The following is a 14,554-nucleotide window of genomic DNA, read 5'->3' on the forward strand; positions in this document are numbered from 1 at the left end:
CCCAAACAATCTAATATTTAACAAGTAAGGAATTTAAATTTTAAAGCGGCTGATGGCCCATTATTGAAAAACACAACTACAATAAATTTTGAAAAGGCAGAAGGCCCAAAGATTTATCCAAAAAATATTTTAAGAGCGGCTGAAGTCCCAAACAATGCAAAACTTAACAAGTAAGGAACTGTCAATTTTAAAGCAGCTGAAGGCACTTTATTTAAAACCCAACTAAAAGTATACAAATTGAAACTATCGGCTGTAAGCCATTAAAATACACAATGAAACACCAATAAGGTAGTACAGCCAGCAGTGCACAGAAGTTTCTGGGGATCGGTCTGCACTTGTAATATTGACGTTCACTGAGGGGAGGCAGGTAGTCGGCCCAACTATATCCAATCCACTGACAACCCAACCAAGAGATAGTCAACGGACCCACCGACAAGACGACCTGCTTTCCACCTGACTAGTGCACAAGCAACTCCAAAGCCAAAACGTAAAAGGCATAGCTGCCCACAACCTAGTATACATAAACTATAAAATGTATACACACGTGGTGGACAGTGACAACACGGTGAGGGAAGGACACTGCCTAAATTTTACGTCAGGGGCCAGGGCAGGTAACCAGAATACTAATGGCCACAAGGCAGAAAATTCCACTGATGCACTTGGACTTCAAATAACCAAAATACAGTTAAACTCCACCAGATGGTGGCCAAACTTTCGCCAACTTAAATACTCGCTGTTGCTGATAGGAATACCCCCATCAGCCGACCATGAAAACCAATGGCACAATGTGAACAGTCAGGCTTGGGTAATTAAATCACACTCAACTTTGATGTCCTGGTAAGTGAGCCACGAGCCCCGTAGCAACTGGAACAGCTCCAACACACTCTGACACTGCATATAGACCACCAGCAGGCCTGGCCCACTGTGCTGCATGGAGATTTTCTGGCTGATCCACACCAACCGACCAATTGCCACACATCAGCACAGAGACAGCACTAAAGCAATCGAACAGTCGACAAGCTACACACAGTTTCATGAACACTTGAACAAAGGACTATACAGTGATAATGGCAGTGACTGTGGATTGACAAGGATGAATTAAGAGTCAGCATATGCATGTAACCTATAAGCGATCACCGGCAAACATACACGTTGTCCAACAAGGCTACTGTTGGACGACTGACGAAGGTGGTCTGCACTCAAGTGATAGTTTGACAACCATTGGGCGAGTCATGGCTGTCCGGATCTCACTGCAACCGCGCCTCTAATGAACTTTTGCCACATCCTAAGTCAAATACTGCAAGGTCCGAACTTCACTGCTAATGCCTCCCAACTCACTGCCAGATCCGAACACACTCTGAACACATGACCACCGGCAGTAATAGCAGTCAGCAAAGATAACAAGCCGGGACTTATATCGATAAGCACCGCTGCTGCCACTAATGGGCAGGCAGGGCAGCATCTCATTGACACTAGTATTGAAATTAACAAGGTGGTAGTACAGTAAAAACAAGATGTCAAATGAGATATGGCACGAACACGAGCCACACAAGGCTCAAGTAGTGGCATCAGCAAAGAGGAAAGAAGAAGTTCTAATGGGTGTACATGATTATGTGTTGTCTGAACGTGGAGGATGCAGAGCAACAAACTGTAGGATAGTAGAAGAATAACAGTGGAATGGAAGAAAAGGAGATGTGTATCAGTAAGTGAAGAATTGTGGGTAGTGAGTGTTGTATGTGGAATTGAGTCATAAGCATGTTCCATTACAGAGATTGCTAGATTCGTCAAGACTGTTTGCGATTTTTGGGGGTGGATGTGTTAGGACCATTTAACTGGACTCTAGCAGAGAACTGTTTTCTGTAGACAGTGATAGATCATTTATCTTGCTATATCGAGATGACGTCTATGACAAGCCAGTACACAGTTAAGTCACACAGGTGATGGTCGATACGTAAATACTGAAGTAAGTAGTACCAGAAACGATGCATACAGATAAGAGGACAAACTTCATGTGAGACTTGATAAATGACTCACATTGTTTGTTACATGTGAATAAATTATGAACTAGTTCTCCTAGCCCTTAGTCGAATGAAAGGACAGAACAGGTGCATTGGATGGTCAGGAGGATGCTGAGTTACTATGTGTACTATCACTACAATGATTAGGGCACATAGCTTGCATTTTTATTGTGCGCATACACTTGAAAGGTCCACATCAATACAGGGTTGTTACTGTATGATGTTGTGCATGGGAGAAAAATGCCATTACCATTTGATATGATTAAGACAAAACGGGGCAAGGATGGGGAATCAGTCCATGAGTTCACAAAAACTGTTTGAATGGTGTAGAAGTGAATATAAGATGAACATCAAGGTATTTGAGATAGAGGAGGAAGCTGTCAAATGTGTGTGAAGGTTACTGCACTATGGAGGGTGGCAGTGTTGATGTTGTTTGGTCCGTATACACGAAAATGCAAGACAAATAAATCTGTGGCGAGGTACGAGGTAATACAAACCGTGTTGTCACTCAGTGTTATGTTACGAGGGTCACTCCAAAAGAAATGCACAATAATTTTTAGAAAATCCATCTTTTATTCTACATGTTTTAAAGTTTTACAGTGTGTAGACACATCCTTTAGGAACAATATTTTCATTTCTCTAGATAATTTCCATCCCTCTGAACTGCCTTGCGTCATCTTGGAACCAGCGCCTGTATACCCGCATGGTAAAATTCTGGACCAACCTGATGGAGTCACTTGGCGGTGTGCACAAGGGAGTCATCATCTTCAAACCCTGTTTCACATAGAGTCTTTCAGTTTCCCGAAGAGATGATAGTCCCATGGCGCCAGGTCAGGACTGTAAGGCGAGTGTTTCAGTGTTGTCCATCCGAGTTTTGTGATAGCTTCCATGGTTTTTTGACTGACATGTGGCCGTGCATTGTCGCGCAACAACAAAACATCCTGCTTTTGCCGATGTAGTCGAAGCTTCTTCAGTGTCGTCACATATGCATCAGAATTTATGGTGGTTCCACTTGGCATGATGTCCACAAGCTAGAGTACTTCGGAATCGAAAAACACTGTAGCCATAACTTTTCCAGCACAAGGTGCAATTTTGAATTTATTTTTTCTTGGGTGAATTTGCATGATGACACTCCTTTGATTGCCTCTGCGTCTCTGGTGAGAAACGATGGAGCCACGTTTCATCATCTTTCACAATTCTTCCAAGAAATTCATCTCCACCATTCTTGCTCTGTTCCAAAAGTTCGCTGCATACCGTTTTTCTTGTTTCTTTGTGAGCCACCGTCAACATCCAGGGAACCCACCTGGCACAAACCGTTTTTAACGTCAACACTTTCAGTATTCTGCAAACACTTCCTTCCCCTATCTCAACGTAGCGTGACAATTCGTTCACTGTGATGCGACTGTCAGCATCACCAATTCATTAACTCTCTGCACATTGTCTGGAGTGTGTGCAGTACGAGGCCTGCCGCTGGGAGGACAATCCTCAATATTGCCATGTCCGCTTTTATCATGTAACCTGCTTGCCCACCCTCTAACTGCACTGTTATCGACAGCAGCATCTCCATAAACCTTTTTCAACCTCTTGTGGATGTTTCCCGCTGACGCATTTTCACAGCACAGGAATTCTATGACAGCACGTTGCTTCTGACGAACGTCAAGTGTAGCAGCCATCTTGAAGACATGCTGTGAAAGCGCCACTCACGGGGACAATTTGAACTAAGTTTGAAAGCAAACGAGAAGGATGTATCTACACACTGTAAGACTTTCACAGATGCCGAATGAAAATTGTATTTTTAGAAAAATAGTTTGCATTTCTTTTGGAGTGACCCTCGTACATTTAGCGTGCATGTTAGACATCTGCCACTGTTCAGAAGTGCCCCAGAGTCGATCCCAAGGACAGTAAGAGTGAAACCAAAGGAGAAAGCAAAAAGGAAAAAGTGGGGCAGTACATGGGGAAGTGTAAATGACCCTCTACAAGGACCACCAATCGCTTTGAGGGCAAGGAAGTAGAAAGTGAATTTATATTTTGTTTTTGATGATGGTTCAGGATATTATGTGTGTGTCACCGGAAGTAGTATGTTAATAGTGAAAGTATGTATTTTTTATTAGAATAAGGGTTATTCAGTCTCATGCTCTGAAAGATGCAGACTGCTAGTTATGGTTCCAGTGTCAGCCAGACATGCGCATTTTAAGCGGCACATCACACACTCGTATGTTATGAAACTGGGAACCATAGGAAAAGTTGCGCAGGTGAGGACAGGTCGTGTATTGCTGATATCTGAAGGGAAAGGAGTCATGCAGTGACAACAGAGGAAGAACTGCAACAACTTCAAAGACAGAAATGTACACTATGTATAGCTCATGTGACTCAGATGAGCGTGAATGGATGCACAGTGCAGTTATTCATAGGCCGAACAGGGTGTCACATTGTCTGAGGAAAATCATGGAACGTAGATCGTATTTCCAGAAAGCAGGTCTGCATTGGATTTATTCCGTATGTGATACTGTGGTAGCAGTAGCGAGTTGCTATGGGCAAGGAAGGCTCATGGGCAAGACAACTGGAACTGAAAGATAGTGGATTGTCGATAAACGAGACAGAATGCAACGTAACAGGGCCATTTCCATCTAACAGCCACACTGAGCTGGGATGTTCAGCTGAAGATAACACTATTGCGGATTTACTGGCCGGATAAGCCATTGGAGATACTCCCTAAGCAGTACCTGTTTCAGAAACATACATGGAAAACAGACCTGGTACATTCCCTGAACCAATTAATAGCCGCAAAAGGCGGGCGAATCTGTGGAACAATAAATGCAGCATGTTAAACAATATCAGGAAGGGTGACGAAGAGTAACCGTGATCTTGAATGTTGCAATAACTAGCGCCGAAGTGACTCAATCTGTGCTTTGCACAGCCTTCATTTATTTCAGATGGAGGAGGGGGGGGGGGGGGTTCACCCAGCAGACCAATCCACCTATAATACAGACTCTGGTAGACTTGATTCCTAGAACATGCCTGTGAAGGTGGTGTAAAACTATAGTATCTGATTTTAGAGGATATAAAGCCACAGAGTACGTAGCAAACGTTTGCAGACTATAAAGCACATATGTTTTGACAGAATTTAAGAAAGACACAAATTGATGAAATTTCTAGAGCAACCAATGGTCTGTTAAGTTGGGAAGAAACAACTAAACAGCAAAGGAGGCATTAACATGTTAGGGTTGAAGAGAAATGCTCACTGTGAACAGCAAAAGTTGTACCACCAGGTGTTTTGTAAGGTGAACCCGAGTTTCATATGCAGCACACCGCGGGAAACCAAGCTTAAGGAAGACTGGAAAGGTCAAGCCTTCTCCATTGAAGGGGTAATGTAGCCCCGCTGCCAGATTAGGAGTATAGTTTCCGAGAAGGTACAGTGGGTCATTGCATTAGCCACTGGAGATTGATGAGCGCGGCTTGAGTCATTGGGTTTAGATAACAAGCCAACAAGCACGAATTTATTGTGAGATTAGCTGGTCTCACTCAGCGTAACTTGCCAGCGCAGCAGCAATGCACAGTGCAGGCATGATAACGTCACCATCAGCGTCAAAGTGCAGTTGCCAAACACGCTAAATTTCAACTAATTTTATGATGGCAAAACTAATATCATTCACCTTGGAATTTGAAGCAATGTGTGTTTTATAAAAATGTTTTTGTCTGAGCCGTAAGTGACAAATTAAATAATATACAAACAAACAACAACAACAAATAAACACTACTTGTTTCATTGCACCCATACAGCTTTCATGGATAGTGTGTCTTATAATACGACATGCAAATGGTAAAGAGTATGGCAATTAACTCGTAAATAACGTCTATTTCAAACTAAAACTTTACAACTACTTGTACGTGGTCAAGTCGCATTAATGTGACCATTGCCTATGATAGATGTCAATGTTCCATATCTACTCACAGACGGCAGGTGGCAGCACCAGCATTGGAGGGTATATAACATGTGTTGGGGGCCACAGAAAACAGTCCAGTTGTTGTAATTTGGGAATATTTGACGTCCAGAAGGGTATGATTATTGGCTTTCGGGCCAAGGATGGAAGCAGTTCCGAAACAACTAAGTTTGGAAACTGTTCACTTATCACCATGGTTGAAGTACACAACACATAGCTAAATGACACTATTCAGAACCGAGGCTGAGGCAAGTGTGGGGCACCGAGGCCATAGATGACAGGGGTGAACGATGGCTGTGGAGAAATGTATTGGTGGATAGACGTGCCTCGCCACACTTGGTCGTTAAGTGAAGGCCGTTAGCCACTGTGTTGTCTACGGTGAAATGTAACAACTGAAATTTGGTATTCTCGGCACATTCTTGACACTGTGGATATCGGCATATTGAATACTCTAACGATTTCCGCATTCAAAGGCTGTTAATTCCTGTTGTGCAGCCTTGATCACGTCGGAAGCCTTCTCACATGAATCACGTGAGTACAAATGACATCTCTGCCAATGCACTACCATTTTATATCCTGTGTACGTGATATTCCTTTATACGTTCATCCCACGACTTTCATCACCTCAGTGTGTTTCAGTCTGTGGGAGTTATTCCCCAATAAGACATATCCTACCACACTTTTTGAGTAGCAGGATTCAGACTCTTGAATGATTTCTCTCATTATATCAGACAACTGCAGATTCCAAAGATGGTTCATGACATATATGATAAAGCAACAGCAGCGTATACTTCTATTCCTGTACTCACTCTTTACCAAATTGCAACTGACAAAGAAACATTCCCAGATATAAACCAACAATCTTAATAAAATCTAGTGGGTGTGTAGAAGGGTCGAAATAATGCAATACATATTGTTTCATTTTTGTCCAGTTTCACTTTTAAGGGATAAAACGCACTCCAAAATGTAATTTCGAATGTTATGTTCAGAGGGAATACCGTTTAAATCATAATAAATAAAAATTATCTTTCGTTATAGATAAAAAAAGAGTTTTTGCACGTCACATACATCCATGTGCAATGGAGGTGGTTTCTGAAACATAATTTTTGGAAAGTAAGCTGCACACATTGTGCTTTCTTTCATACAGGTCATCACAAGAATCTAACGATAAAACAGTCTGGGTAAGAAAACCTCTCTGAAATCTCTTTTCACGTGTACAGACGTTAGGTTACCACATTTTGCTTATGTGGCAAAAACATTTCGGGATTCAAAAAGAGACTTTTGGATTCTGAGTAAAACTCTTCAACAATTTCTTTTACACTATGTTTCAAAACCAGCTTTAATGTGCATGGATGTATGTGGCGTGCAACCACCTTTATTTTATCTATAACCAAAGATCATATCTGTGGTCAAGGAAACTGTTCATCGGCCAATCCCAGAAGTCTGGATGAGATGGGTACAACAATTGAATCTATACGACATTCATTGTTGTTGAGAAGATTTTCCGATCCTGTTCTACAGAATGATTATGATGTTAACTCCACTTGAAAGTCACTAGTACATACGTAATTCCCTTCACCAAGTTTTTCCACTGCACTGAAAAATGTCTCATACAAATCATGATTTTTAGGGGAACACCAACTAAAATTTGAGAATCCTACTGAATCTAGTTTTATATTGTGTTGTCCATCATGCCATTCATGTGAGGGAAATTACGTTTTATTTTATTTGCATGGTGTTAAAAAAGTTATGTATCAAACTTATCTTTCCAGATTATTACTGTTCCCATGCTTTTCTACCATAGTAATGATTTATTGCTATTTTCAGTTATAAAGTACATGTGTGGAAAGGTAAGCGAAAAATAAAAATCAACAGGATGTAAAACATAAAACAACAATTTCAAAGATGAAACAAAAAAAACATCAGAATAATATTGAATTTTTAGACAATTTATTTCTGCATTTGGGAAATTCTCTTTCAGCACACTGTGTAGGACGTACAGCTTATTTCCCAAAAATGATATTTGAGAAACCAACTTTATTGCTCATGGATGTATATGATGTGCAATCTTCTTTAATTTATGTTGTAATAAAAGTTTTCAATTTTCAAAATTAATTCATGGTGATTGGGCATTTTGAAAAATTCTAAATTATTAGAAAAGTTGATTATACAGTTTTCAATAATGTTAATTACATTTCGCTTTTATGTGAAACACTACATGATTTAGAAGATATTCTCCTGAAACATGATATTCCAAATTATATTTTGGGGCTTGTTTTACACCTTAATTTGGTAAAAACAAAAATTTGTATGGCATTACTTTCACACCTCTACAGATAAGATAAGTTACACTAAAATCGTTTTTTTACATCTGGGAATGTTTCCTTGTAAGTTTCCTTTTATCCAATCAAATTTTGCTCATTTTATAATTTCTCTCCCTCAGAATTCGCTGTTTCAGAGAATGTAACTTTTGTACATCTATAAATACATTTTGTATCAGTTACTATTATTAATTGGTATTGTTTTTATTATTATTATCGTTATTATTACTAGCAGTAGTAACAGCAACATTAGTCATGTGCATTTTAAACTTTTTGCGGCGTAATGAACAATCCCTTAAATTTCAGGCATGCAGCAGCGCGAATAAAATTTCTTCCACTGGTATTTCGGCCACGTATCGTCCGTCTATCCTCAGAGTGAGACGATATGCGGCCGAAATATCAGTGCAAGAAATTTTATTTACTCGGCTGCAAGCCCCAAATTTAATGGACTAGCAACATTAGTAGTTGTACCACTAGTACTAACACTGGTAGTTGTTTCTCATTATTGTTATTTCAAATCATTTTTAATTCTGTTACAAGCTTTGATTTTATCACAATAAAATTATTGTGATTTGCCAAGTAACTAAATGTAACACTGGTGCTGAGTAAGAGACTGGCTGAAGTTCGTCATTTGAACAGGTCCAATAAGTAAAACAAATAAATAGCAGACCATCACCTCTTCTAGTTAGTGTTATCCGAATATTTCGTTCCAAGGTGATCCTACACACGGGGAGGGGGGGGGGGGGGTGAGGGGGAGCAGGAAGGAGGGGGCAAACTTCAGAACCCTTCCGTAACACAACATCTCAAACAATTAGGTAGTCTTGTTTCCAGATTTCTCCACAGCCCATGATTCGTTTTCGTATCATACCTTGCTCCGTCAGATTAAGATCTGTGATCGATACTAGTAAGCTCCCTCTCCGTGAAGAGTCTGCAGTCCAGCAGGTGTAAGCTGTAAAGGAACGATGGGACATGCTCCCACAACTTCACACCAAGATTATAAGTACGAAAAGTCATCGAAGCGTAGCATCATGTTCCCAGGACTGAGCTGATAAGCACAGAAGCATTCATCAGTGAAATTATCTGAAAAAGCCTGCATTCCCGCGAAGGGTAGCATTATTTAGCATTTTTTGTCATTTCTCATAACATGGTTAACAGAGATGGGTACCTCGTCGTAGCGGTGGTATTCCGTGAATGATATCCCTGATTGGCCACCAACAGCAGTCCCAGTCTTCACCTGCTGGTGGTTCAGCTCTTTCTGGAGGACACTGGAACGAAAAGCAATGCTGGCATTTGCAACACAGGCAAACTGTCTGCAAAACAACTTTGTGTAAGAGAATAATACGATGCAATGAAACGATATTATGACAAGACACACACACACACACACACACGTACACACACACACACACACACACACACACACACACACACACACACACACACACACACGTAAACGCAAATCACACACATGCCTGCAGTCTCAGGCAACTCAACTGAAACTGGTGTTTTCAGTTGCCTGAGACTGCTTTCAACGGCCGAAAGCTACAATTGTGAGAGTCTTTTTGTTGAGCCTATCTGCGACTCTTAATCTCCACTATATGGTGCGTAGCAACTTTCCTCCTCATAATATTGTTACATTCAATCCCGGATTTTTGACTGTTAGAATAATATGATGATATTTTCGGAAGCTATTACCATTTGTTTATCAAGAAAACCTTGACATATTTAACGCCATTTTTGCACCACTTATCATAAGGTTACATCGTTAATCTAGCTCTTCAGAATGTTATCTGTGGCGTTTGGACACCTGCTGTAACTGTGGACCAGCTACTGCGTACATTTCTACCAAGCCAGCGACGTTCCATTGTTCGACATCCCCGAGTGATGACAAACACTTCTCCTTGTGGGATGATCCTGTGACGTCAGCATGCGGACTCGTCCGCCAGCTCGCCGCCGTTGTCTCTCACACTGCTCACTGAGAGATGCAGTAGGGCAGACAGCCAGCAAGCGGCGTCTGATGGAGCGAGTCTGTGCTCGTGTTATCAGGAGACGACACTGCAGTCGGAGCATTATAATTTTTAATATTTATGGTACGCGAAAGTCAGAACTCAAATATCAGTCTGCCAAACCAGATCCGTGTAACTAACAAAAGTTTTTTAAAAAATGGACTTCGAAATTTTCTGAAGATGTTTATTTTAGTAAAGTTAAGGTGATTTTTACAATTCGTCATGTGGATCACTCACAAACGTCAGAAAATAGTAATCGGTGATAAGTGCACCTGTGATTCGAGTCTCCTTATGGCCTTAGTTCTTTTTTTCCTGCAATTTGCAACATTTACATTTAAAAATCATCAAATATGTGCTAATTAATTAATCATGGTTTTGTATGAAAAATGCTTGTCTTCCTGTTTTTAATTACATACTGAACACAAAATTCCAGTTTTAATTGCAAATAAAAAATCTTAATTATCGATATTTTATAAAACATGGTTAATTCATTTGTAACGTATTTTTAATTCAGACGAACTTCGTTAACGGTTTCTTGCAAAATATTGATAATTAAGAATTAATATTTGCAATGTGTGTTTTATGTAATTACAGACAAGAAGACACCAAATTTTATATCAAAAGATAGATATGTGTTAATTGACATATATTTGATGACTTTTTTTCTAAATTATGGTATTCGAATTTAACGAAAAAACTGAACGGAAGGAAGACTATAGTGTGATTCAAATCAGCAGTCCACTGCTAACCTTGTTACTATTCACGAAACTAACGAGTTTCTTTTTACTTTGGCGAATTGTATTTTTTAAATTCAATGTCAGGTTTGTTGCTTTACGCATTGTGTTACTTCCACATTACAGGTCATAACTTTCGGTGAAATAAATGCTATTAAAGCCTTATAAATAATCGTTAACTCAACCTCTATTTACTACCAAGCGCTGCAGTAATTTACAGTTTTGACATTGAATAATTTGAAGGAAACTGTCTTCAACTACCAAACTGTTTTTCTAGTTTTTCCTGAAACCATCAACACAGTAGACAGTTCTTCTTCATAATACCATCACCTTCATGTCACCTTCATTAGCGGGTCTTTAGTGCCAATGACGTGCGCATTTGTGGTGTCAGTCCTTTAGCCTTCTAACTTGAAGTGTGAGGTGCGTTATGCAAATGGTCTTATATCTCCTTAACTAAAGTTTCTGTGGAATCTTCAAAGTCGATTTTTTCGAGAATTTTTGGGCGTTGAAAGAACTGCTTGCAGAGACTGATATTTAAGTTCTGAACTTCACGTGTCATAAATAAAACAATTAAAAAAATCCGATTGACAGGTGCTCTTTCCGTTTGACCATAAGTAACCTAGACTGCACTTGCACCGAGTCAAGCGACAGGGGCCAGACAGCAGAGTTGATGCGCAAAGTGGAGCAAGCGTATACTCTTTCTATCATGTGTACCTGAAATAAAGTTCTGACTTTAAGAATAAAACGAGTTGTGTTACTTTAGCAGTTAACCTAATTTCTTCAAAATTAAGGTGACAGTCATCGTTTTTACATATGGCCAGCTGCAACAGTAACAAATAGCCTTTTACTCAGTGAATAATTTTACGACCTGTGGGTCAGCACCTTCTTAAAGTATACTGTACTGACACTTTTTTTCTTTTTGCAGGCAACGGAATTACAGTTCTCCAGTTAATTTCTGTATTTCTTGCACTGCAATTCGCTTAGCTTGCACTGCTAGCACGGCTGTTTTGACAGGAAGTATTAGATTTTTCTCTTCAACGCATGTCAAATGTTTTATTGCATTTCTATAAAAAAAACATCTGTCGCTATCTGTCAGGTCCGGTTAGACAATAACAGTATGCATCGATTCAGTTTTCATCTCCTAGATAACCACTTTGCGTCCAGTCAAACATCTTTGGACTATGTGTAGCTATTACAACCTCCTACTGAGAGCAGACCACGCTGAAATACGTTATGGTATGGAATATTACTCGATTCTCCATCATAATCATCATTTACGACTGATTATGTTTTGAGTATTCAGTCTGGAGCATAGCCCCCTCATAAAATTCCTCCACGATCTCCTATTCAGTGCTAACATTGGTGCCTCTTCTGATGTTAAACCTATTACTTCAAAATCATTCTTAACCGAATCCAGGTACCTTCTCCTTTGTCTTCCCCGACTCCTCCTACCCTCCACTGCTGAACCCATGAGTCTCTTGGGTATCCTTGCTTCTCCTATGCCTGTAACATGACCCCAACATCTAAGACTGTTCGCCCTGACTGCTACATCCATAGAGTTCATTCCCAGTTTTTCTTTGATCTCCTCATTGTAGACACCCTCCTGCCATTGTTCCCATCTACTAGTACCTGCAATCATCCTAACTACTTTCATATCCGTAACCTGAACCTTCTTGATAAGGTAACCTGAATCTACCCAGTTTCCGCTCCCATACAGCAAAGTTGGTCGAAAGACTGAACGGTGCACAGATAACTTAGTCTTGGTACTGACTTCCTTCTTGCAGAAGAGAATAGATCGTAGCTGAGCACTCACTGCATTAGCTTTGTTTCACCTCGCTTCCAGTTTTTTCACTATGTTGCCATCCTATGAGAATATGCATCCTAAGTACTTGAAACCGTCCACCTGTTCTAACTTTGTTCCTCCTATTTGGCACTCAATCTGTTTATATTTCTTTCCCACTGACATTACTTTCGTTTTGGAGATGTTACTCTTCATACCATAGTCCTTACATTTCTGATCTAGCTCTGTAAAATTACTTTGCAAACTTTCAATCGAATCTGCCATCACAACTAAGTCATCCGCATATGCAAGACTGCTTATTTTGTGTTCACATATCTTAATCTCACCCCGCCAGTCTATTGTTTTCAGCATATGATCCATGAATAATATGAACAACAGTGGAGACAGGTTGCATCCTTGTCTTACCCCTGAAACTACTCTGAATCATGAACTCAATTAACATCAACTCTAACTGCTGCCTGACTATCCATGTAAAGACGTTTAATTGCTTGCAAAAGTTTGCGTCTTATTCCATAATCTCGTAGAACAGACAATAACTTCCTCCTAGGAATCCGGTCATATGCCTTTCCTAGATCTATAAAGCATAGATACAATTCCCAGTTCCGCTCATGACACTTCTCCATTGTTTGCCGTAAGCTAAAGATCTGGTCCTGACAACACCTAAGAGGCCTAAACCCACACTGATTTTCATCCAATTGGTCCTCAACTAATACTCGCACTTTCCTTTCAACAATATCTGAGAAGATTTTACCCACAACGCTGATTAAAGAGCTACCTCTGTAGTTGTTACAATCTTTTCTGTTTCCATGTTTAAAGATTGGTGTGATTACTGCTTTTGTCCAGTCTGATGGAACCTGTCCCGACGCCCAGGCCATTTCAATTATCCTGTGTAGCCATTTAAGACCTAACATTCCACTGTATTTGATGAGTTCCGACTTAATTTCATCAACCCCATCTGCTCTATTGCACTGTAATCTACTGACCATTTGTTCCACTTCCTCAAATGTGATCCTACTTCCATCGTCATTCCTATCCCATTCTACCTCGAAATCTGAAACATGACTGATCGTATTTTCATCTCCATTGAGCAACTCTTCAAAATATTACCTCCATCTGCCCAAGGCATCCACAGGATTCACCAGCAGTTTTCCTGACCTGTCCAAAATTCTTGTCATTTCGTTCTTACCTCCCTTTCGAAGACTGCTAATTATACTCCAGAATGGTTTCCAGCAGCTTGACCCATGGTCTGCAACCTGTTTCCAAAGTCTTCTCAAGATTTCTTCTTGGATGCTGCAATTATCTGTTTGGCTTTGTTTCTTTCTTCAACATAACTTTCTCTGTCCACCTGAGTTCTAATATGTAGCCATTTTTGATACGCCTTCTTTTTCCTTTTACAAGCTGCCTTGACTGTGTCATTCCACCAAGCTGTTTGCTTCTTCCTGCTTTTACACACTACTGTTCCAAGACATTCTTTAGCCACTTCTAGTACTGTGTCCCTGTACCTTGTCCATTCCTTTTCCAATGACTGTAATTGACCACATTCAACTAACTGGTACCTTTCTGATAGCACTTTTATGTACTTGTGCCTGATTTCCTTATCCTGAAGTTTCTGCACTCTTATCCTCCAACATACGGACCTGACCACCTGCACGTTCGGAACTCACAATCCCAATTTCACTGCAGATTAAATAATGATCAGTGTCATCAAAGAATCCCCTGAATACACGTGTGTC

The 14,554-nt window shown here is 40.2% G+C and overlaps 1 protein-coding gene across 3 annotated transcripts in view; it reads right to left on the bottom strand.

The window, feature by feature from the left end:
* Nucleotides 1-14,554, bottom strand: part of LOC126266990 (carboxypeptidase B-like) — a 112,988-nt gene that overhangs the window by 86,333 nt on the left and 12,101 nt on the right. For all 3 annotated transcript variants that reach the window (XM_049971731.1, XM_049971730.1, XM_049971729.1), the window contains exon 2: nucleotides 9,446-9,545. In XM_049971731.1, coding sequence (XP_049827688.1) covers nucleotides 9,446-9,545 — 100 coding nt within the window. The remainder of the gene's footprint in view (nucleotides 1-9,445; nucleotides 9,546-14,554) is intronic.

Source organism: Schistocerca gregaria, chromosome 4 (assembly GCF_023897955.1).
Source record: "Schistocerca gregaria isolate iqSchGreg1 chromosome 4, iqSchGreg1.2, whole genome shotgun sequence".
NCBI classification, from domain to species: Eukaryota; Metazoa; Arthropoda; class Insecta; order Orthoptera; family Acrididae; genus Schistocerca; species Schistocerca gregaria.